This window comes from Salminus brasiliensis, chromosome 17 (assembly GCF_030463535.1).
Source record: "Salminus brasiliensis chromosome 17, fSalBra1.hap2, whole genome shotgun sequence".
Classification (NCBI taxonomy): domain Eukaryota; kingdom Metazoa; phylum Chordata; class Actinopteri; order Characiformes; family Bryconidae; genus Salminus; species Salminus brasiliensis.
In genome coordinates, this window is record NC_132894.1 from 33,987,300 (window position 1) to 34,008,640 (window position 21,341).

Genomic DNA, 21,341 nt, shown 5'->3' on the forward strand with positions numbered 1-21,341 from the left:
AAAAATATATATGTATATTATATGTAACGTCACTGCTATATGTAACGTTTTTGGACATACAAAAAATCACATAGTGCGAACAGTGTGAAGTTCTGAACAGTGTTACTAGATTACAGTGGCCCAAATCCAATCTTTTTCATCTTATGTGACACAGATGTGTTACACAGTGAACGGCGCACTTACATATGGGGTACTGAAATCCGATACACATCCATTACGCTTCAGTCTAATCTGCCAGAGCGTAATTAATGTGACTTTTACGTCAATCCAGTTCGACATTCCTCATAAATGCTTCCATCCAGATATTCCAATCCAGTGAAGAAGCTGCTTTATCCCCTCATTAAAATCTTTGCCCTCTCTTGCCTTCTCGCTCTCATGATAATTTGCTTTCAAATTTGCAGCCAGCCTCTACTGCACTTTAACATGACCACGAATTCAGGAAGTGTTTTTTTTGATGGTTTACCCCTGGATGAGCAACGTGACGCATTCGTGGAAGCATTGCTTAGTTTAGGGGCGTGAACTGTTCAGATGATCACATTAAAATGATAGTATGGATGTCACAGTGCACAAAGGTCACTGTTCGGTACGAGTTTGATACAACAAGCAAAACAAATATTAGGCTAGCCCAGACTTCTCCAGAGATCTTAAACAGACAAGTCATACAAGGTTGTTCCTCTTAGTGGCGTATAGTCCCTGCTACAGCCTGTAGTTTATTAAGCAGTGAAGTGTAAACATTAGCATGGGGAATGTGTTTAGCACACATACTCTGGAGCTTTCAAACAACACTGACACGCCGTCCTTGTACGATACACCATGTTATCATAAGTAAGTAAGAAATAATACATAATACGGCCAGAATGCCAAAAATCCTTATTGTTGTTGTCAGTCACAGGCGCTTCCTCTCATTTCTTTCTCTTCTCCTTGCACAGGACCTGTGTTAGTCACTGTCCGCAAGGTTACTTTGGGGACGCTGGGTCTCGGCGGTGCAGGCGCTGTCACAGAGGCTGTGAGAAGTGTGTGGGCCGTGGATCCACAGAGTGCCGCTCCTGCCGCAGAGGCCTCTACTTCTACACAGAGGAGAACTCCTGCATTGAGGCCTGCCCCACTGGCTACTTCCCCGATGAGGGTGAGGGGTGATATCTACAAAACAATTATCACAACTTTCAAAAGCCTAGACTGCAGCCAAGGTAGGGTAGGTTCTCGGTAGGACCCAACTCGGATCAGTCAAACAAATGGAACAGTTAACATGGCAGAGTGGTGACGTCACCAGAAAGGTCCCGCCTCGTGCATGAGTGGTGTGAAATTTGAAGCATTGTGGAATTGTGCCGCCAGCTTTTTCATTTCTTCACTGAAATAAATTCTAATTATAAAAACTAACATAAAAAAAAAGAACTCTGCTCCAAGGACTTTGTTTTCCGACATTTTTGTGGTGCTGTTTTTATTTTCCCTTTCGCTGTGGGTAACCGAGGGCTGGGAAGGATACATCAGTTGCGTCCTAGAAATTGCTCCAAATGTTGGCACCATGTCTAGGCTGTATATGAAGGGTCCTTTACTTCGGAACAACCGTCTATGACGTGGCAGGACATTTAAGCTTAGGTTTCTCATAAGAAAATATCTCACAATTGGGACATACCTCGGCAGTAGGATTGGGACATTTGCTCTGCCACAACCAATTAGCTTGTTCATGCCTTAAAACCTTGTCAGTCCGTAATTAGTAACTTTAGGTCTGCCTAGTTCTTCGTTGGTTGCCTTTCCGAGTGTGGGTGTTGTCTGTCAAGGGTCAGCTTTGGTTCATGTGTCAAACTGATGATCACCCTATCATCCAACCCTACTGAAGAGGAGACGGGTTAGTCAGTGGGAGCTGAGTGGGAGCTGAGTGGGAACAGTTGGGTGTTTTATCCGCCATAGCTTGTGCATAGTGAAACAGCTTGCACACCCATTACGTGCAAGGCTTCTTGTCCTTGGTTTTAGTTTGTCTTCTCTGTAGACAATAATTTTTCTTCTCCTTTTTTGGATAGAAGAGAACCTTGGTTGTATAACTCATTCAATTCAATTCAACTTGATTGTCATACCAGTACAGGTTGTACAGCACAGCGTAACACTGTTAGGCCACCTAGAAACGGATAAAAAAAGACAATAGTAGTGCAAAGACAATGGACCAAACAAACGAAGACACGGGTCATGAACAGTGAGTACAATGATACGTATAAGTATGTGCATGAACAGGAATTTTAATGTGCATAATTATAGTTACTATTCCAATAAATAAACAAACTATAGTAAATTGTATTAAATTATAGTGAAGCTTATATTCTTTGGATCTTTGAACATCTCAGACATTTGTTTGCCGTTGGGTGTTTTGTCTTTTTCTTTGAGGTTTTAAACACAGATGTGCTTCAGGAGCAGAAGTTTACTCTACCAGTGGTCAGTGGAGCCCATGTTATGACTGAATTTTAAATAATCACACCATGGTAAAATGGTTTCATTCTGAAGGTGTGAACTTGCCGCATATTTTGTGATGTAATGTCTCAAATTGATTTGAGAAGAACAATTGGTTCAGAAAGAGCACAGATGAAAGGCACTTTATGTCTTTTTCCACGGTGTATTGTTCATGAGCGTCTTTTCCAGCCTTTCTCCTTCCATACCGACGCAGCTCCAAAACGGATCGTAACGCTGGCAGGCAGACGTAGGCCTTGAGTTGTTTATGGTATAAATATTTATTAACCATTTCTTGAGCCATCAAACACTGCTGTCTCGAATGCACACCATCTGTGTCAAACTGAGCTGAACTGAACTGTCTCTGGAGACTGAAGGAAAGGAAACTTTGCATACTTGCACAGGCGCACACACATCTGGAGCTTTTTAGATCCTTCGGCCTCGTTGTACACACGTACGTGTGACGGAGGTAGGCTTTTTTTGGGTTGTTGACAGATGTTCAGCCCTGTTGTCACTACAAATCAGCATTCTGGCTGGACATGTTTCGCTTGTGGGCTCTGATGCAGAGAGGCAGTAAAAGCCCAACTTGCTTTATCGTTGTTTGCTCATGATGGACTCAGCTGCTAAACATACACACATATACACACACACACACACACACACACCAGACACATCACTGTGTGCATCTGGCAGATGTTGATGGAACAAGTTCAACAAGTGTTTGTATGGATGCGATGTTCGCCTCTGACAAACTGTGACAAACGTTTGAGTCTACAGTGTGAAATTCAAGATGATACGATTCTCACCCCTTTCAGTCTGTCTCTGTCTCTACCCTGTCTCACTTTACATCCCTCTTGTTGTCCCTCCCTCTGCCTCCAGGTCAGAGACATTGTGTGAAGTGTCACCAGAACTGTAAGAAATGCCTGCGTGATTCTGACAGATGTACTGCCTGCAATGAAGGGTTCAGGTAAGAGAAATCACCAAATAATGGATGTCAATAAAAACATCACTCCTGCATTTTGTGTTCAGCGTTCCACTCTTGTCAGTATCCTGACTGATGACTATACAGACCAAGCTGAGCTCGATATATTTTAATGGAATATTTCTCCACATAAAACTAACACAGTTGATTGTGTAAGTGAGATCATGCTCACTGCTTTCCGCTAGCTGGCATTCACTGTTAACCTTGAGAGTCAATTTGTAGGAGTGTAAGAGTTTTTTCATTTAAACCACTGTTTGGCATTTCTGCCAAATCTTTTAATCTACTTTTCTTGACTTATAACTGATGTTATTACGTTTGCTGTATATGTAATGAATCCAACAAAAAAACCAACAAAGCCCCAAAATCTTAGATTTTAATTTAGTTAGTGTCAGTGTTCTGAACAAGAAAAGGCATAATAATTGGATGCTTCCCAATTCAAACTATACTCTAAATAAAAAAACAGCACATCCAACTAGAACAAAAGAGCAAAAATACAATACACTATATGGACAAAAGTATTGGGACACCTACACATTTCACAGATCTTTTATGACCTCCCATTCTAAACCCATAGGCATTAATATGGAGTTGTTCCCCCTTTGCTTTGCAGCTCTAACAGCAGCAGGTCTGGAGCTCTGCAGTTATTGGGTCAGCACTATGCTCTGAGCTCAGCACTCTGCCCTGACCCCGCTCTGTAACTTTACGTGGTCGTACACTCGGTGGCTGAGCTGCTCTCTGTGGTTCCTCTAAACTTTTCCATTGTTCAATAATAATACCACTCACAGCTGATGGAGAAAGATCTAGGAGGGAAGGTCTAAATTTCACCAGCTGACTTGTTGTTGTTGCAGTGGTGGCTCCTATTACATACAGAACCACGCTGGAGTTCAGTGAGCTCTTTAGGACCTCCCGTTCTTTCACTAATGTGTGTAAGAAAGGCAGACTGCAGGGCTAGGGGCTTAATTTTATTTACCTGATCACATAAATATGATCTTTATATGATAGCAGCACAAACACAGCCACACACACACACATGCATAGAAAAATAATTAAAGACAGCATAAGCTTACAATTTGCAGTACCTGCAAGTAAGCCTGCTTAAATCAAAATTATTAGGTCAGAATAATACAAAAAAAGTCATCGGCCAAGAAAATTGCAGTCAGTACATCTCTAATCAAGACACTATGTTTTTGTATACAACTGAACTATGTATTCTCTATAAATTTGAATAAAATTTGCTTATATTGCTATATATCAACATGTCTTCTTATGAATGCTACATCCAAGCTCTGCTTTGTTGGCCTGTGAGAAAGGGGATCTTCTCGAGAGCCATGTGGCAAAAACGCCAAGGGAGCAGTGCCTGTTTATCATATTCTTGGATTTTTTTCCACTGCATTCTGCAGGGTTTTTTTCCTTGCGTGCATTTGCATAAATCACTGTTTATGTGATGTGGAATACAAATGGTCATGACCTTAAGTTATGCTGAAGTGTGGTGGCTAGAAGCTGTGTCTAGCATGCTGGTCATCTTTATGTATGCTCTCTTTTCTGCTGTCTGCACTGTGTGGAAGCTTCAGCTCGAGCCTCATCCTCAAAAGAAAAAAAACGTTGTTATTCCCACCATGCAGGGCAGATCTCTGCATGCGTTGTGTCATAAGCTCTCCAGGAAGCCAAAGCACTTTTTCAGCCTGGTTCAGAAGTTCTAGTCTGCAATATTGAAGTAGTTTGTGGAGACTTTTAGAATTCTTTGTGTTTCAGATCCAAGGCTCTTCACACTGAGTTCTGTGGAAGGAAGAGGACATGAAAGCATATTCATGCAGCTCAGATTTTGTTTGCCTTCTTGTTTTCAACCGCTGGCCTATAAAGCCTCGGCTGTAGCAGACTGTAGTCATTCAGATTGCTAGCATCATAAAACAGTGACTTCACTTTCATAAGAAAAGGCCACACTCCATTTTCACTCTCTCTCACTCGCTGTTTTTCTTCCTGCAGCTTAGCAGGAATGACCTGCGTTCCAGAGTGTGCCAACGGGACCTTCTTTAACTTGGAGGAAATGAAGTGCAGCCCCTGCCACATCTCCTGTTCCACCTGCACAGGTCCTATACCGCTCACTTTTGTTGCCTCGTGCTCTGTTGGATTAGGATGTCTTCTCTTGTCTTGTGCTTGTTTCTCCAAACTGTATTTCCTGTCCTAGGTGCTGTGTACCATGCAATAATCTGTAGCGTGCATATTTATTAAGAGGTTGTGCCTCCTTGCCGAGTCAGAAGCAGACCTCGGCTGAAAGTGTGCAGTGCTGTCCACGCTCTGTGGTGCTGAAAGAATTTCAAACAGTTTGTTCGACTCTAATGAACAGGTTGCTGAAGTAATGTGCCTTAAATTAGGCATGATAATTGGCCCAGCTCTGGCTGTGCAGCACAAGCTGAACAGGCTACTATGCGATATGCTTTTTCCTACAGCCTAATGATGCCTAACATGCCATTGCTGGGTCTAGGATGGCACAGACATTTACACAAATGTGAGTGATATCTGCCAATCACCACTGTGAATAAATTGAGGGACCAAACGTACCTGGCAGTGCAGACTTCATGATTTGTTACCTAGTTGTTAGTGAGCTTGTTAGCGAAGGGTGCTCTGCTGCACTGCATGGGTCGCATAGCAACTGTACTTTTTTATTTCTTTTTTTGCTTTAGCTATATTCTATAATGGATGGTTGACTTTGAATTAATCAGATACTCATCATATAAAAAATGTTTTGATAAAAATGATAAAAAAAAAAGTATAACTGATAATGAGTAGATAGAGAAGCAGTGAGCTGAGTTGGTTTAAGAATTATTTTACTACTTTGAACCTGATCATAAAAGTGAGACGCTATGAAGTATATATAAAAAAAACTTGGCACACTAAAAATGCAGCAATTAATGCTCCTTGGCGCCACAGCCAAAAGCAGCTGTACCTGCTTCCATCGCGATAATGATGAAGGTGTTAGAAAGGGCTGAACAATCCCAAACAAGCAGCTTTGATTGCGTTCGGCTGTGACACCGCCAGTCCCAAGACCCACGTCGCCATCCTGGCTCAGCTAATTAGCTTAAGTCATTACACCAGCCTGCCCTGGAGAGTCAGCGAGACGCTAGGCATTTCACTATCTGAGTCCATGCATTACACACGGATGATGTTATTGACCCGCAGCACTGAGGAGAATACACTGACAGATTAAACCAGATCCATGTGTGTGTGTGTGTGTGTGTGTGTGTGTGTGTGTGTGTGTGTCCCATGAGATGAAGTTCTGTGAGTGTATGGCTTAATTAGTTCAGCCAGTGCTCTGCCCTGCATCACTGAACGGGAGTGCAAAGAGAGGATTGTCTTAGACTCTGTTATGAAAAGAGGTTTTACTGTTGTGTTTATAAGCATTTTGTGACTTTTTCTCTCTGAGCAAGAAAGCATGTGTTATGTAATCTACCTCTAGTCGTCACAGTGCTGCATCCTGTGCTGGATGTAGTGATAGTTGTATGTATTGGGTTGAGAAAACGATCAAATACAACGTTCATTTTGCTCGCAGTTTTAAATCAATCAGTGAATGAATGTTAAACCATCAATCTGACTATTACAAATGTAATAAACTGCTCTGAATGAGGAGAGAGAAGCTGGTTAGCATTAGCTTAGCTGGCAGGGTAACAGTCGGCTCACCACAGAACTAATTCCCTGTCTGACTGACAGAAGGCCCACTCATAAACGCTAAACGCTTAGAAAAGTTAGCTAGCAGGCTGGCTAAACACCACAGCACAGACCGTGTTCCAGCTAACTTAAGACTCAAATCACACACGTTTAGAGGATAAAGCCTCATATCTGAGAGCGCAGAGTCGAGTGAATGGTCTTAGGAGGGTTTTCCACTGTTTTCAGGCATTTATCTGACTCCTTACTTTCCCTTTTATTCAAACTTGGTCTTTCCCCTTCTTTTTTCAGATTAGAAAAATTAAATGTATAACCAACGATTGCTACAAGTAAAATAAACACCCACCCCAGCGTTAACTCTCCCTCTACCTTAAAGGTCCTGGCATGGAGGAATGCATCCACTGCGCCCGGGACTTCCTACAGCAGGAGTGGCGGTGCGTCCGGAAATGCGCCTCCGGATACTACGAGGGAGAAGGAGCAGGGTCTCCACAGAGGATGTGTCGCAAGTGAGTTTCAGCAACAGCTATAGCAATAGCATGATACAGTTGGCCCCTCTCAGTTACAGCAAAATGAACCACTGTCTGACACAAATCCTTACATGTAAACTGTTCATTAAAAATCCAGTGTTTTTAATAATCGATACAGTATTGCAAAACGTAATATTGCAATACATTGACATATCGCTACTTTCTTACACCCTCATGGCAGACTAGGTTTCAATTCCCGAGCCAGACAAATACTTGGTCCTTGGGCAAGACTCCTAACACTACATTCTCCTACTAGATGTAAGTCTCTGGATAAGAGTGTCAGACAGATGCGGCACAGTTAACAGTAAACAGTTGTTTTATCTATCTGTTGTTTTTTCTCTTAGTCTGAAAATGTGGTTAAGTTAGGTGTAAGCCTGATTGTGAACCTGTAAGGCTATCAGTTTGGAACAGCAGCTAAATTCTTCAATTCTTGGATGCTGTCTTTGCTGTGTTTAAGGTTTTATCAGCATCAGCATATTTAACTTGAGCTCTATTAAACCAGTGGAAAGTATTGCTCTCCAGTAGAGTTTTTTTCCATGTGTTGACAAAGATTCAGTCCAGGTTGGCATGCCGGCATCATTCTGTGCAATATCTGTGTATCGGTCTTTCTGTATTTCTCACTCTCTCTGAGCTCTGTTGGTCGGTTACTCTCTGTTGCTGCCTTTGCTCTCTCTCTCTCTCTCTCTCTCTCTCTCTCTCCTGCTCTCTCTCTTTCTGTTTCTCTTTCTCTCTGGACATCGGTGCCTAATTAGAGGTGTATTCTGGCTTCTGTACCACAGTCTAACTGATTGGTGAGATCATACGGTTAACAAGAAAGGCAGAGAGAGACAGAGTTAAAAGTGGAGGAAACACAAACAGCAAAATCCCGAGATGGAGAAAGAGAGAGAATGAGTGAGTTTAGGCATGAGTGAGTCAATACACATTCGTGATGCAACGTGGCTCATTGCCCATCACTGTCAAAACAGCATAGTTGAAGGACAAAATACAATATATCGAGAGGTGCTATTGTGGTTTACCTTCGGTACTGATGGAGAAGGCTTAAATAAAATGGGTTCTTTTAAATAAAGCATGAGTAAGACATATCAGTACTGAGAACCTCTGCTTTTCGCAGGATGTAGCTTGATAATTGTTATACGTCATGTGTAGCGGTATCTTTCTATCCTTTCTTAATCTCCATAATTGTCAATAAATCAAGGCTTTGCCGTGCAATCTGAGAGAGTGAGCCCAACACAAATCTTGCAAAGTCCTACAGCAGGGGGTGAATTTACAGCGCTGTCCCCCGTTTTAGATCTCTGTAATGGGTCACTATAGGGTCTGTGGAAAGCCATGCTGCTTCTGCCCTCTGGCTTATAAATCAGGTGCCTCTTGCTTTATGAAAGCTGTCCAAAGCAAATAGTTCCTTTTAAAGAAGGTCATGGATGGCGAATGGATTCTCCTCTGAAGGAATGGAAAGGTTAGGTGGAATATATACGTGGTTGTGCGTCTGTGTGTTTGTGTGTGTTTGTGGCTCGAGGGAGGTGGAGGTGATGTGAGCAGACAGCCATAAAATAGAGGTAAAGTTTGACCCTGAGGAAGAATGTCCAGAGCACAGGGCATTAGTTAAAACCATGTACTACTGCGCGAGTGACAAACACATGCTGTAAAAGGTGCAGCCATTCCCCAAGGTCACAAACAGAGAGCATTTGTTAATGGAAGTGTCAAAGTCCTCTGCGTGAGGTTTTATTTCCTGCTGCTGATTCGTTTGATAGGAGACTTGAGTCTTTCTCGATTTTGGACCATACAGATGGTTACAGAAAAGGCTGCATGGGGAACATTACAGTTACCACATCTCTGATTGTGCATCAGAGTGATTTGAATTATCTACATTTTCATTACTTAAAGCAGCATAATGCAAGGATTTGTTATTTTTGCTCTTGGTCTCCCACTATAGACGGGGAGTGTGATGAATTTTCTACTCCCCTTCATGTACAGCTGTCCATGTGCATTTGTTGACAAGCTGAGAGATACAGAACCAGGTAAAGAAGCATGTGGACTGAGGCGGTAGACTCAGAGACCTTACACCTTACACAGTTCTGGAGAGAGGTCCAGAGGTGCAGCTCCACCAACGCTTCAGAGTGCAGTAGCAGCGTTCCGGCCTGGAGTGGGAATGACGCAGATGCCATTCTCCCTATTACAGTCAGTTGAGCATCAACATGACTCTGAAACTGCTGTTTGGAGATGCATCTGATACATAATACTGCTTTAAAACTAGGAATTAACAGGAATTAATGAAAAATAGGAATTAATTTTATGGATAATTCTGATTTCTTTTATGACAAACAACGGACAAACAGATCAGCCAAAAGCAAAACGAACATGCAGTGTTTAAATACATTTAAATAAAGGAATAAATGAATCAACAGGATTTGCTAGTCTTTAGCAAGAATTGGCCAATTCCAGTCTTGGCTGATTCCGATTGTGCACCCCTCTTAAAAATCTTAAAGGTCTGGCCTGTGAGAGGTTTAAAAATAACGCCAGTCTCTGCCCATTATGTTTTTAGATTCTTTTGTCTCTCTGATATTTATTCCGGTGCCGTGTCTGCCTCTTCTGCTGTTTCATTGTCCACTAATAGGGCACTTTTTGTTTGTTCTGATACCGTCATATCAGTCCGGAGGCTAATTAAATGAGATGTGAGTTATCAGGGATGATATTCAGAATGAATATTCAGTGCTGTCAAATCAAGGTCGCAGTAAGTGAAGAAAAACAAAACTAATACAAAAGGAAAGGTATTTTTAACATAGCTTGAGTCAGTCATCAGACTAATGCCTTAACTCTCATGAGCCCTGTGTGTGTGTGTGTGTGTGTAACTGTGTTGTGTGTTAAGAGCAGGCTTAGATTTTAAATAGCCTTAACCTGAGACTGATGTACAGAACCGGTTAAACGTTTTAGAACATCTCCAGTCAGCCGAGCTTTCACACAAGCTGTTGACTCTCAGAAACTTGTCTTGTGATGCTGTTGTGGATTTGAGTGCCAGACCTCTTCCTGTACCAGACCTCTTCAGTCTTTTGCAGGAGCAGGAAACTGGACTCACCACACTTTATTACACTTTATGTGTAATTTCTCTAAAGGAAGGAGCTCTATGGAGCACTAGCTGTGTTTCTTTGTAAATGTGTCTTGTTTCTAGTCATTATGAGAGGAGTCTGAAGGCGCAATGTTGTGGAACTAATGCAGTAGAGAGTGCAGGAACACAGTCTGCTCCAACACTGCTTTCATGCAGATAGTGGGTTTGCATCAGTTTACAAAGCTTAATTTACTCCCATTGAGATATCCTGTAGATCAGGATCGGGACTATCAAGGCATATTTTAATTAATCAGGTATCCCTTAATTTTAATCCCAATCCAGTTCTTTGTTCAGCGCGCCATCTAGTGTCCACAAGGCGCCATTAACAGACATTACAGCCCAGAAGGCTGCAGCAGCAGTGCGGACATACTCAGAAGGTAAATAAAGGAGTTGAGGTTCTGCAGTGTGGAGCTGTTTTACAGTGGAACAACCAGCGGGAGAACCGGGGAACCGCTCGCTCGCCTTTCTCTGTTCTTAAACCGGCACCCCTTCAGAACCGAGTGGAGGCTAATGCTAATGCTAACACACACACACACACAAGCTATAAAAATCCCAATCACACACACAGCACATTCACCCACTATAAACCAGTTATTACACACCAGTAGACCAACAACAACAAATACCAGTCCAGACTGTGTACCACTACACACACACACACACAGGAAGTGATTAGACTGCAGTGTTGTAAAGGAGCTGGGAGCTGATTGGTCAGGGAGAAGAGTCAGACTGGAGACTCCGAATGGATTAGGGGCAAAGTAACCTGATTGGGACATAACTATAATGAAACAAAGACTTGTTCCCTCTAAAGCTTGGGCAGTTTACTGTTTACCTTTGTATCATTTGGGGGGACTGGACTTTGTACCATTTTAGATTATTCACTGGACTTGAAGAGCTTAAATGTCAAAACTGTGGGATGGGTATGTTCTAAAAGTTTTGACCGGTATTGTGAGACTGCGTGAGACATCCAATAGCATTCTCAAACACAACTCTGATTGAAAGCTGGCCAGGCTGACTGTGGCCAGTTGGCATAATCTCTTTCTCTCTTTCTTTCTGTTATGATTCCACATGGCGACGAACTGTCTCACACCACCTAATTCAGCTTGATACTTTCAATCCCAGATGTGCTTCGAGCTTATTTTCATCTTACGATTTTCCCTCCTCTCACTGGCTTTGGATGTGTGAGTGTATGTGTGAGTGTGTGAGTGTGTGTGTGTGTGTGTGTGTGTGTGTGTGTGTCTGTCATGCTGAGTGCTGACACTCAGTGGAACGGCCCGGTTCACTGCACCAGGCCCGGACGGCCGGATGCCCTCATACATATTCATGTCATGATGCTCCAGTTTTGTTCCCCTGCTTCCTTCATCCATACAAAGGCAGGAAGTTAGTCTGTCATTTTCATTTCCCAAAAGTTCCCTTCTTTTAGCTGGTTTGGGAAAAAGCCGATGAAAATGAAGTAGGAGGTTCATTTGACAGCTGTTCGTTTTTTCTCGAGTGTTGTTTCACACATGTTGTGTCTGTGTATGTGTTTGTTTGCATGCTGCCATTTCCAGATGTGAAGAGCACTGCCTAAGCTGCCAAGGACCTGGAACCAGCTGCATGCAGTGTAGGGACGGATACAACCTGGTCAGCGGCACCTGCATCGTCAACGCCACCTGTAACAACGGTACGTCCACACTAGGTCTGCTGGGGTTAGTGGATGAAGTCGATTATTTATTTATGTATGTTGAGGCCTGTTAGATGTTGATGAAACCACACACAAGAGAGAGTCCAGTTCATTACTGGTATACTGCTGTCGGTTCTGAATAGATTTCTTCTTTATCGTCAGTAACTATAATGATCTTATAAGAGCTATTAAAATAATGCTTCCTGCCATCGGTAGCTGGAGCAGAGAGAGCACGATTGGCCTTTCTCTCTCCGGGTGGGTAGATGGCTCCATCTCTCCCCACATCTAACCAGCGTGAGGGTGGCCGGCACAAGCATCTGCTAGTCGATGCATCAGTGCTGGGTACAGTGGGTACTTGCCCGGTGATGTTGCATCGGCGGCAGTTCAAAAATAGATGTTTCAGGAGTGTTTAGGAACCAAAGCAATTCAGGTTCTGTATGTAATAGGAGACACCACTGCAACAACAAGTTAGTTGGTGAAATTTCCTCCCTCCTAGATCTTCCACCATCAGCTGTGAGTGGTATTATTATTGAACAGTGGAAGCATTTAGGAGGAACCACAGAGTGTCTGTCAGACCATGTAAGATAAGAGTGGGGTCAGGGCCGAGTGCTGAGCTCATAGAGCTCATAGTGCAGAAAAGTCTCAACTGACTCAGTAACTGCAGAGCTCCAGACCTGCTGCTGCTGTTAGAGCTCAGAGCAAAGGGGAACAAGTCCATATTAATGCCTATGGGTTTAGAATGGGATGTCATAAAAGATCTTGTAGGTGTAATGTCTAGGTGTCCCAATACTTTTGTCTGTATGGTACAGAACCAGTTAGTGCTGTGAGTTTGAGAGTTTGTACTGTACAAGTTGGGTTCTGAATGCACTGCCACAGGGTCTGTACGGAGAAGTTGTTTGTCATTCAGTGAGGCAGGCAGGGAGGCTTTTTGTGGGAGCAGGGCTGAGCTCGGAGAACTTGATGGGTTTGGTGCTGGGGTGCTGCAATGTCATGCAGTGCTTCGACACTTTACTTTTACTGCTTTGTTTGAGGCTCCTTTACCAGAGAGCTTTTAGAGGTCTCTCAGGTTCTAAATCCTCCCTAACAAAGTTAGTCGCACAAGTCTCAGCTGGGACCCGCAAAGGCTTTGGCTCCCAGAACTATTCATTAGAGAGGGAAGGAAAAGTGAGAGAGATGGAGAGAGAGAGAGAGAGAAGGAGAAAGGAGAGGCAAACAAAGCAAGGAAGCATAAGGATAGACACAAGTAGAGAAGTGGATGGATGGTGAATGAAGGAGAGAGAGAGAGAGAGAGCGTTAAAGAGATATCACTGGAAAGAATGCAAAAGAATGGGAATGTGAGCGTGAGACCAAGAGAGAGATACTGAAAGCAAGTAGAAGCCAAAGCCAGAGCAGGACGGAGGACAGGATGGTTTTGGACAGGCACGAGCACGAGAGGTTGTGTGCAGGCCTTGCAGCTGCAGCCTGCCATTGCTGGCCGGCTTTGGCAGGGCAACAACAATGTTGCTATGAGTAAACACTGCCCCACATGGCCCCAGAACCCTCTTTTATCTGGGTTTGCATAAGACCGCCAGTGGCCTGGCCCAAGCCTGGGGCCTGAGCGCTGACCCAGTGAAGAGAGGGCCACAGTCCTGGGACAGCTGGTACCACTAACCCTTGTGGTAGGGAAAGGGCAAATAGAGAGGAGAGAGGACATTTAGAGTGGAGTGGGACACAAGCAAAAGCCCAGACTGGAACATCTTTGTGTTTACACTGCCTGTGTTAAATAATGAGCTGTTTTTAGTTGAAGCACTTCACTTGAGTTGACCATTTAGAAGCATTTAAAAGTAGACCATCAAACACGCGACTACCCCACAGGAAGGACCACACAGCTAACACTGTGTGAGTGTGTGCTAATATCATTTGTTGCAGGATTGATTCCTTCTTTATTCCCTTGCATTTTTTCCCATTCCCATGCTGACCCTCTATTAATGCTCATATATACTCATATGCCATCTATAGCTATTTTTTTAAACATAACTTGTTGTCTAGACTTACATTTGTTAAAGATTGCACCGTACGAGTGGGGAACAACATGAGGACGTTTCATGCGGTAACCTCTAAGTGCCTGTAGTCTAGATTAGTCATTCCCATCCCCAGTCCTTGTGTACTGCTGCCCTGCAATTTTGGTATTTTTTCCACTCAGATCTGATCCACCCAGAACTGCAGAGGAGCCCCGCCCCTTTATCTCATATACATTTTGAAAATTAGCCAACCAGCACCTGGTTTAATTATACGAAGACATTAATGGCTTTACTCTTAAACGGCATTCATCGTCATTGTTGGTTGTGTTGCAGGGACGGTAAACACCCTTTACCAACCGCGGGTCGTAACTAAAAAGCAAGCAAGTTTAGAAGTCCACAGTGGATCCTGGCCGATGATTCTGAAAACTGCATTGACATTGACGACCACTGACATTTTTGTCAGCATGGGTGTGAATAATGCAGACAGTGCATTCGTAGCATCACCAAGAATCACAGTCTCCTACTTATACAGTTGAGTGAAAGGCCGGCAGACCCACTGTGCACCATAGGGTGCTCGGCCAAAGTGTCATAATTGCGGACAAAGTGGCCAGAGGTGCATACCACTTGGAAAATGAAATCAGATGGCCAATCCGTGGTGGGGATGCATATGCGCCTCGATCGTTCATTGGCTAAATTCATACTGTTGGCTCGTGTGTGTTGTGAAGGACGTTCAAGCCACTTCCTTTTCCGTGAGCCAGTTTCAACAAAAGCTCCTCGTCTTTATTGATCAACAGCAGCCGTCTGCTAATCAGCTCCACAGTGTTTGGCTATGTGGGATCAGTGTGTGTTTATATTGAGGTGTTTTTTCTTTTAACAGCAGATATTTACATGCAGTATACAGGCAACACTTCAACAATTCAGGAAATGATTCTCTAAGCATGGAAACGTTTTTCATGGGTCATTAAAAAATGTCAAAGTATGTGGACGCTAAGGGCGGTGGTGCAAAAGGTAGGAACCAGTAGGAACCACCCCCAGTGTTGCAGTGTTTGCGTGAGTGTGAGTTATGTGAGTTTCTGCTGGAAGTTTGAAATTTGAGAGTTTTAAATGTAAAACGTAAAAATAAAATGATATATTATATATAACTTTATTATATTAACTTTTTAAAACTGGTATCTGTACTTATATACAGTTATATAACACAGATCTAAATAGACCTAGTATTGTTTTTAAAAGCTTGCATTTTCAACCAGTATGATGTTACTGGTGGACGTGCACTGCTGTGGCCTAAAGAGTGGAGAAGTGGGCCCGGGGACTGGAATGTTGCCGGCTCAATCCCCTGGACCGGCAGGAAGCTACATTTTGTCGTGCTTCTGTGCAGTGGCTGTAAAGGATGAATCTTAAAATCATCATTTGCCTAATGTTCATACACCTGCTTTTTCTCAATCTCACTAATCTCACTATTTGCAGCACATAGCTGACGAACCCCTGCTGTATGACTGAGATTTTACTGGGGTATCTTCGCCATGTTTCACTTGACTTATCGCCGCCACCCATTAGAATTCCAGATGCCCCCCTGCTGATTCCGCTCCAGCGGCAGCCCTGGATCCAACTTGTCAGCTAATTATCAAGGCCTGTTTGTGTGAGTGTGTTAGAACAAGGGTGAAATGCAGAAATCTGCAGGGCAGGGATTCTCCTAAACCATGAACCATCAGTTCCTAGTCTAACTTTCTCTTTTCTCTCTCTCTCTCAGCGGATGAGGTGTTCTGTGAGATGGTGAAGTCCAACCGCCTGTGTGAGAAGAAACTCTTTCGCCAGTTCTGCTGCAGAACTTGTCTGATGACAGGATGAGTAAAGCGTAGAGGGAAGGGCAGAGGAGGACAAAGCACCTCTTTTGTATGGCTGTTATCTGATGTACATTTTAAACCAGTTTTACCTGTGGTTTCAAAGACAACAAACTCCTCATGTCGATAAACCCCGGAAAGGGTGCTATTTGATTGCCATAAGATATATTTTTAAGGTTGTCTGTTTTATAAACTTCATATAACACATGTATAAACTGTTTATTTTTTATTCAATGATGACATCATTATGAAAATAGACTGCTATGGATAACTGTGCTCAATTGTAAGGAATAAGCTAAGAGACCAGCACTCTCGGTGAATCAGTAGGCACATTTCCAGTACTGACCTCTCATGTGGATAAACAATTATGCAAGATTATTGATTTCAGCAGATGAACAGGAACTTCTCAAAACGCACTGTGTAAGACTGGACATTTTTTCGGGAACGAGGAGTGTCAAGAAATGCCATAGTGAAGGTGTTGTGCATTTTGGAGCGTGTATGTAATGTTCAAATATGTGTTCTGTAAGGACGGAAGAATAAACCCCGTCTGTGGCCACCGATGACCGTCTCTGTGTACGTACGTCTCCCCCGCATGTATGTTGAGTCTTTTCCTTCTACGAACAAAAAAAAATGATCATCTCGTAAAGTACATCACGCTCTAAATGACCTTTCATACCAGGAATGTGGATCTGGATTTTTTTTTTTTTTTGCTTGGGATTTGTCCTCCAGCTCTCGGAAGTCTTGTGTTGCCAAACACTGAGATCATGAACTTCTCTGGAAGGATTCTAGCCCACTGTTTGAGCATCGCCTTCCAAGTGACTGACCAGCTTTTCTCACGTCAGAGGTTGCGTCCATGGTCTGGGTGTTGAACCCTAAAAATGATTTGTTTAGTTAGTTTTCGGATAGTTTCCCGCACTCTGAGAATAAAACTTGTAAATATTTTGGCTCCCTTGTGGTTTTACAGGATGGAACCCTTTCACTTGCACTGCCAGAATCTTCTGGCCTAACAGTGTGAAACAGTACGCTCGAGTTGTTTTGATGCACCCTGAAGTGGGATTGATGAAAGAATGGAATACGCACAAGTATCAGACTGGACAGTGGTTTTTAGCGTAATCTCTGCAGACCAGGCTTTAGATGCAGCCACTTTTAGGCGGCCTCATGGTGTTGTTCTGGTGCCTCTTGAGAAATTCCAGACCAGGGTTTCGTCTCGTACTAGATTAGTTTAGACTCCATTACACTTTTCTTTGGAAAGCCAATAAAAAGAGTGACTTCAGTCACTCATGGTTTTGGGTCCTGTTTTGACCTTAAATGGAGGAAGGATTGCAAGATTAGAAGGATGTTGAATTTTGTGGAAAGTGAATGAACAGCTGACTGGTCGGATTATTTTCAAACATCATAAAACACAATAAAATATAACAATGAAACATCAGCTCAGGTGGCTTGGACTCGGATCCTTGCTCCAGTCACTGTCTGAGATGAGTTTGGTGTCTCTCCCGTGTCCGTGTGGCTTTCCTCCGGGTACGCCAGTTTTCCCATTTGGGAAAGGTGACCTAGGTGTGGGTGAATGGGTGAGTGGTACCCTGCCTGTATCCCTGTCTTACACCCAATGTTTGGGGTAGATCCCAGACCCACTTCGACCCTGACCAAGAAGAAGCGGATCAGAAGTTCCTGTAATAACCCTAATGTGTAGAACATGGTATTTATAGTCTTGCCTTTAATATTGTCTGTTATTGTGCATGTGCTCCCCCCCTTGGTCAGCCTTGTAACTGCACTGTGTGAGGATGTGACTCTTATTTAATAACCTTTGGTCTGGTTCTGCTTAGCGTGCCCAAATGCAAGTTATCTGTTCTTCATCTTTCATTGTTTCATACGTTCTTTCATCTAATGTACCATATTCCTGTCTGAAGAGATATGCCTCATTGGCTCAGCTTCTCTTCACCTTTTCTCGATTTGGCTCTACTGGCTCAGTGAGAGCCATGTGGGTATTCTGCAGTGGTACAACAGTGTCTGCAGGGAAGCAGCAGTAGCCTTGTGAACATTTCCAGTCATGATTTCAGTGACTAAGATTATCACACTATTTGATATTATCATATATTATATATATTATTTACAGCACTGTGCAGAGGGTATAAGGGCCCATAATCACATTATTTAAAGCCATTTCTCTCAGCGGTAAGAGAGTTTCCACTGTAAAAGCACCCATCAGAACAGATAAAGCAGGTGAACATGAATCCAGTAAAAAGAGAAACAAGAGCTTCTCATTCTGAAGAAAGAAAGTAGTGAGATCTTGTCGGTGAGCTAGTCTGAAGAACAGAGCTCGGTTCCTCCAGGGTTCTCCTGGACGCCCCCAGTCCAGCCAGCACAGCGTGGAGGATGTGTTCACCTCCATCAGCAGCAGCAGCAGCAGCAGCAGCAGCAGCTCACCTGATTTACCATCATTAAGCCCTGATTTACCATCAAACCAGGTGTTGATCTGAGGAGAACTCTAAATAATACTAGACTCCATGATAGAGGAGAACTTTGGAGATGTTCTAATGATGAACGCAGTGATGGAGAACCACCACCACCTTCTGTAGGAGTGTTATTATTATTAGTGTTTATTCTAATATCAGTGATTTACTGAGCAGATAAGGAGGTTTTTATTTATAATGATAAATCTTTTCACAGTACTGTATATGGTTTTTGATTGTTGACAATTTCCCTTTGCAAGGAGACGTTTGTTGAAGGTTGGAAAACATGAAACTGTATAATTATAATGGGGTTTTATAATGTAGCGTGTAATTAAATATGGCGACAGGCTAATCCTAGTGAGAACCCAGAGCTCTTGCGTTTTCAAAACAGCAGCTGCTGTAAAGTGTTTTACACTCCTGCAATTAAATGCGGTAGAAGAATTCCATAGAAGAACCACTTTTGGGCCTGTAATGAACTTTGGGAACCTTTCAATCGATGGTTCTGTCGAGTGAATTGTTGTAAGTGAGATTTATGGTAATGAATATCTTTCTTTTTTAAGAAAAAGTTAAGGGCACCTTTATTGTTAAGAATGTAAATTTACTAGGCTGTAATCCGTATGCCTGTGTGTCACCTGTGCATTATCGGTCTAGATGAAGAGGTGGGAATCGTAGGGAAAAGCTACTCGAGTAGAAGCACTCTCACTTTAGAGAAAGGACTTAATGATAGTAATCAGCCCTTAATGGAATCTGTCACTTCACACTGAGTGATTCTATGTTTAGCTGTTCCGCGTGAAAAGGCGCCACTAAGAAAAAGTCCATACCGGAGTGGATGAGACAGCATCTCTCTTAAGACCAGAACATCACAGGTTAGATATAAAGAGAAATGGAGCCATGAAAAACGCTTAACCAGGCCAAACTGAGAGGAACTGAAACCAAAATGGTACGGACTGCAGACTAACTCTTGCTTGAACTTTGCCAGAGCTGTGCTTCTTGGTGCAAATCTTCAAAAGGTCCCTCTGCTCTTTTTTTTCAGGATTGTGAGGTCCCTTTCAGTGGAGATAAGCTCCGAGTCCTGCATGCTAAGAGGCTGGCTGGAGGACGCTTTAGAAGAGAGTCAGATCACCTTTATGTGTTTGCACCAGTCAGCCACTGTAAAGGCCCTCGGGTTATCAAGCTGCCACAGTTATCACGACCATGCTGCAGAGCTCAGAGCTGCAGAGATCGGAAAGCAGATGAATGGATAAGAAGACGAAAGTGTAGATAAGAAGAAGAAGGATTAGCACCTCGTGTACCTGAAAGCCAGACGTTTCACAGGAGTTGCACGTAGGGCTGCACAATACACCGTTTGCCAATGCATTATTGCAATACTGACCTCAAACAACTTCGAATGTGCTGTGAGCTCAAAAGTTTTGAGCCAAAGTGAATTAGCCAAACGTATTGGATGAGCTTTTGGACCAACCATCTGTTGGGCAACAATTGTTGATGACCCCTGAGCTGCAATCACAGTTACTCACAGTTATGCAGGAACCGCACTGTCGCTCTTCCTGTACATTGGAGGGCCCACAACTGCAGAGAACCATTGCCGTATATATCCGCCCATAGAAATAGTTCAAAACAGTGACCTAGCAGGTCGCAATGATTCACCTGCATCGTAATAACTGTTCACTTTCGTTCATTTTAGCCATGTTTGCATTTTCCGGCGATGTGTTCCTTCAACGTCAGTTCTTCTCCATAGGCCGCTGACTGACTAAGCAGCACTGATTACTATTCCTGAGGTATTTTCCATTCCTGCACAACACAAGGTATTTATGCTTTCTGCACTCATAGGCCGGTGGCCTGTTCAGAAGGAGGAGGGCAAAAAAAAAAAATCCATTATTTCTGGACAACAAGCCCAACAGAGCAGAACCACCTCAGCAAATCCCCGCTGACTTAAAAAAAGGACGTTTGAAAGAGACAATTCGGCGGAGCTCCTTTGAGAGATAGGAAGAAAAGGAGCTTGAAAAGTGCCGAACCAAAAAGACGGGGGAAGAAAGGAGGCCTGCAAAGATGTTGATAGTCCTTTGGGTTGAGGACTGGATTGTATATTTATAGGGACGTGGTCTAATTTGCTCCCCCACCCCACCATAAACGTGGAACTATGGGACTTTTATATGCTGATCAGCCCAGAAGGCCAGTTTTCGAGCCTCTTGTTTGTTAGCGAATAAATCTAGAAGCACACGTCTGCTGATTTTTGGCTTGGCTTCTGTCCAGCTGCCACTTTGTGAATATATTGTCCTGCAGTAACACACCAGCATCCCTCCACACCTCAGCTACGCTGAGCACCATCTGCCAGCCTCTTTATGAACTTGTCAAGGCTTAAAGTAACGGCCGCCTCTAAAAGCGTCCAGGTTTTCTCCTCCTGCACCGGCCGTCAGGAGGCCTGTGGACGACTCTGAGACTCTGAGCTTCCATTTAAAAACTGCAGGATGGATGAAAAGCTGATTTTGTGTAATTGATATGAATTACGTTTGACTGATATGCCCGTCGGCGAATGCCAGGCTGGGCATTTTAGCGTTACAGTGCTGCGGCGTGCAATTTAAGCGTGGGGGTAATCTGAAACCATGTTGATTAAAGAGAAAGAGCATGAAATTGACCATGAAATAGCTCACAGAATTACAGTTAATTGCGAGAGTAAAGCTGCTC

General features: G+C 43.3%; 1 protein-coding gene across 1 annotated transcript in view; it reads left to right on the plus strand.

The window, feature by feature from the left end:
* Positions 1-16,769, plus strand: part of pcsk6 (proprotein convertase subtilisin/kexin type 6) — a 57,839-nt gene extending 41,070 nt beyond the window's left edge. Inside the window, exons 16-21 of the mRNA XM_072660164.1 lie at positions 930-1,126; positions 3,316-3,403; positions 5,402-5,505; positions 7,455-7,584; positions 12,256-12,368; positions 16,119-16,769. Of these exons, the coding sequence (XP_072516265.1) occupies positions 930-1,126; positions 3,316-3,403; positions 5,402-5,505; positions 7,455-7,584; positions 12,256-12,368; positions 16,119-16,216 (730 nt within the window). The 3' untranslated portion in view covers positions 16,217-16,769. The remainder of the gene's footprint in view (positions 1-929; positions 1,127-3,315; positions 3,404-5,401; positions 5,506-7,454; positions 7,585-12,255; positions 12,369-16,118) is intronic.
* The last annotated feature ends 4,572 nt before the right edge of the window (positions 16,770-21,341 follow it).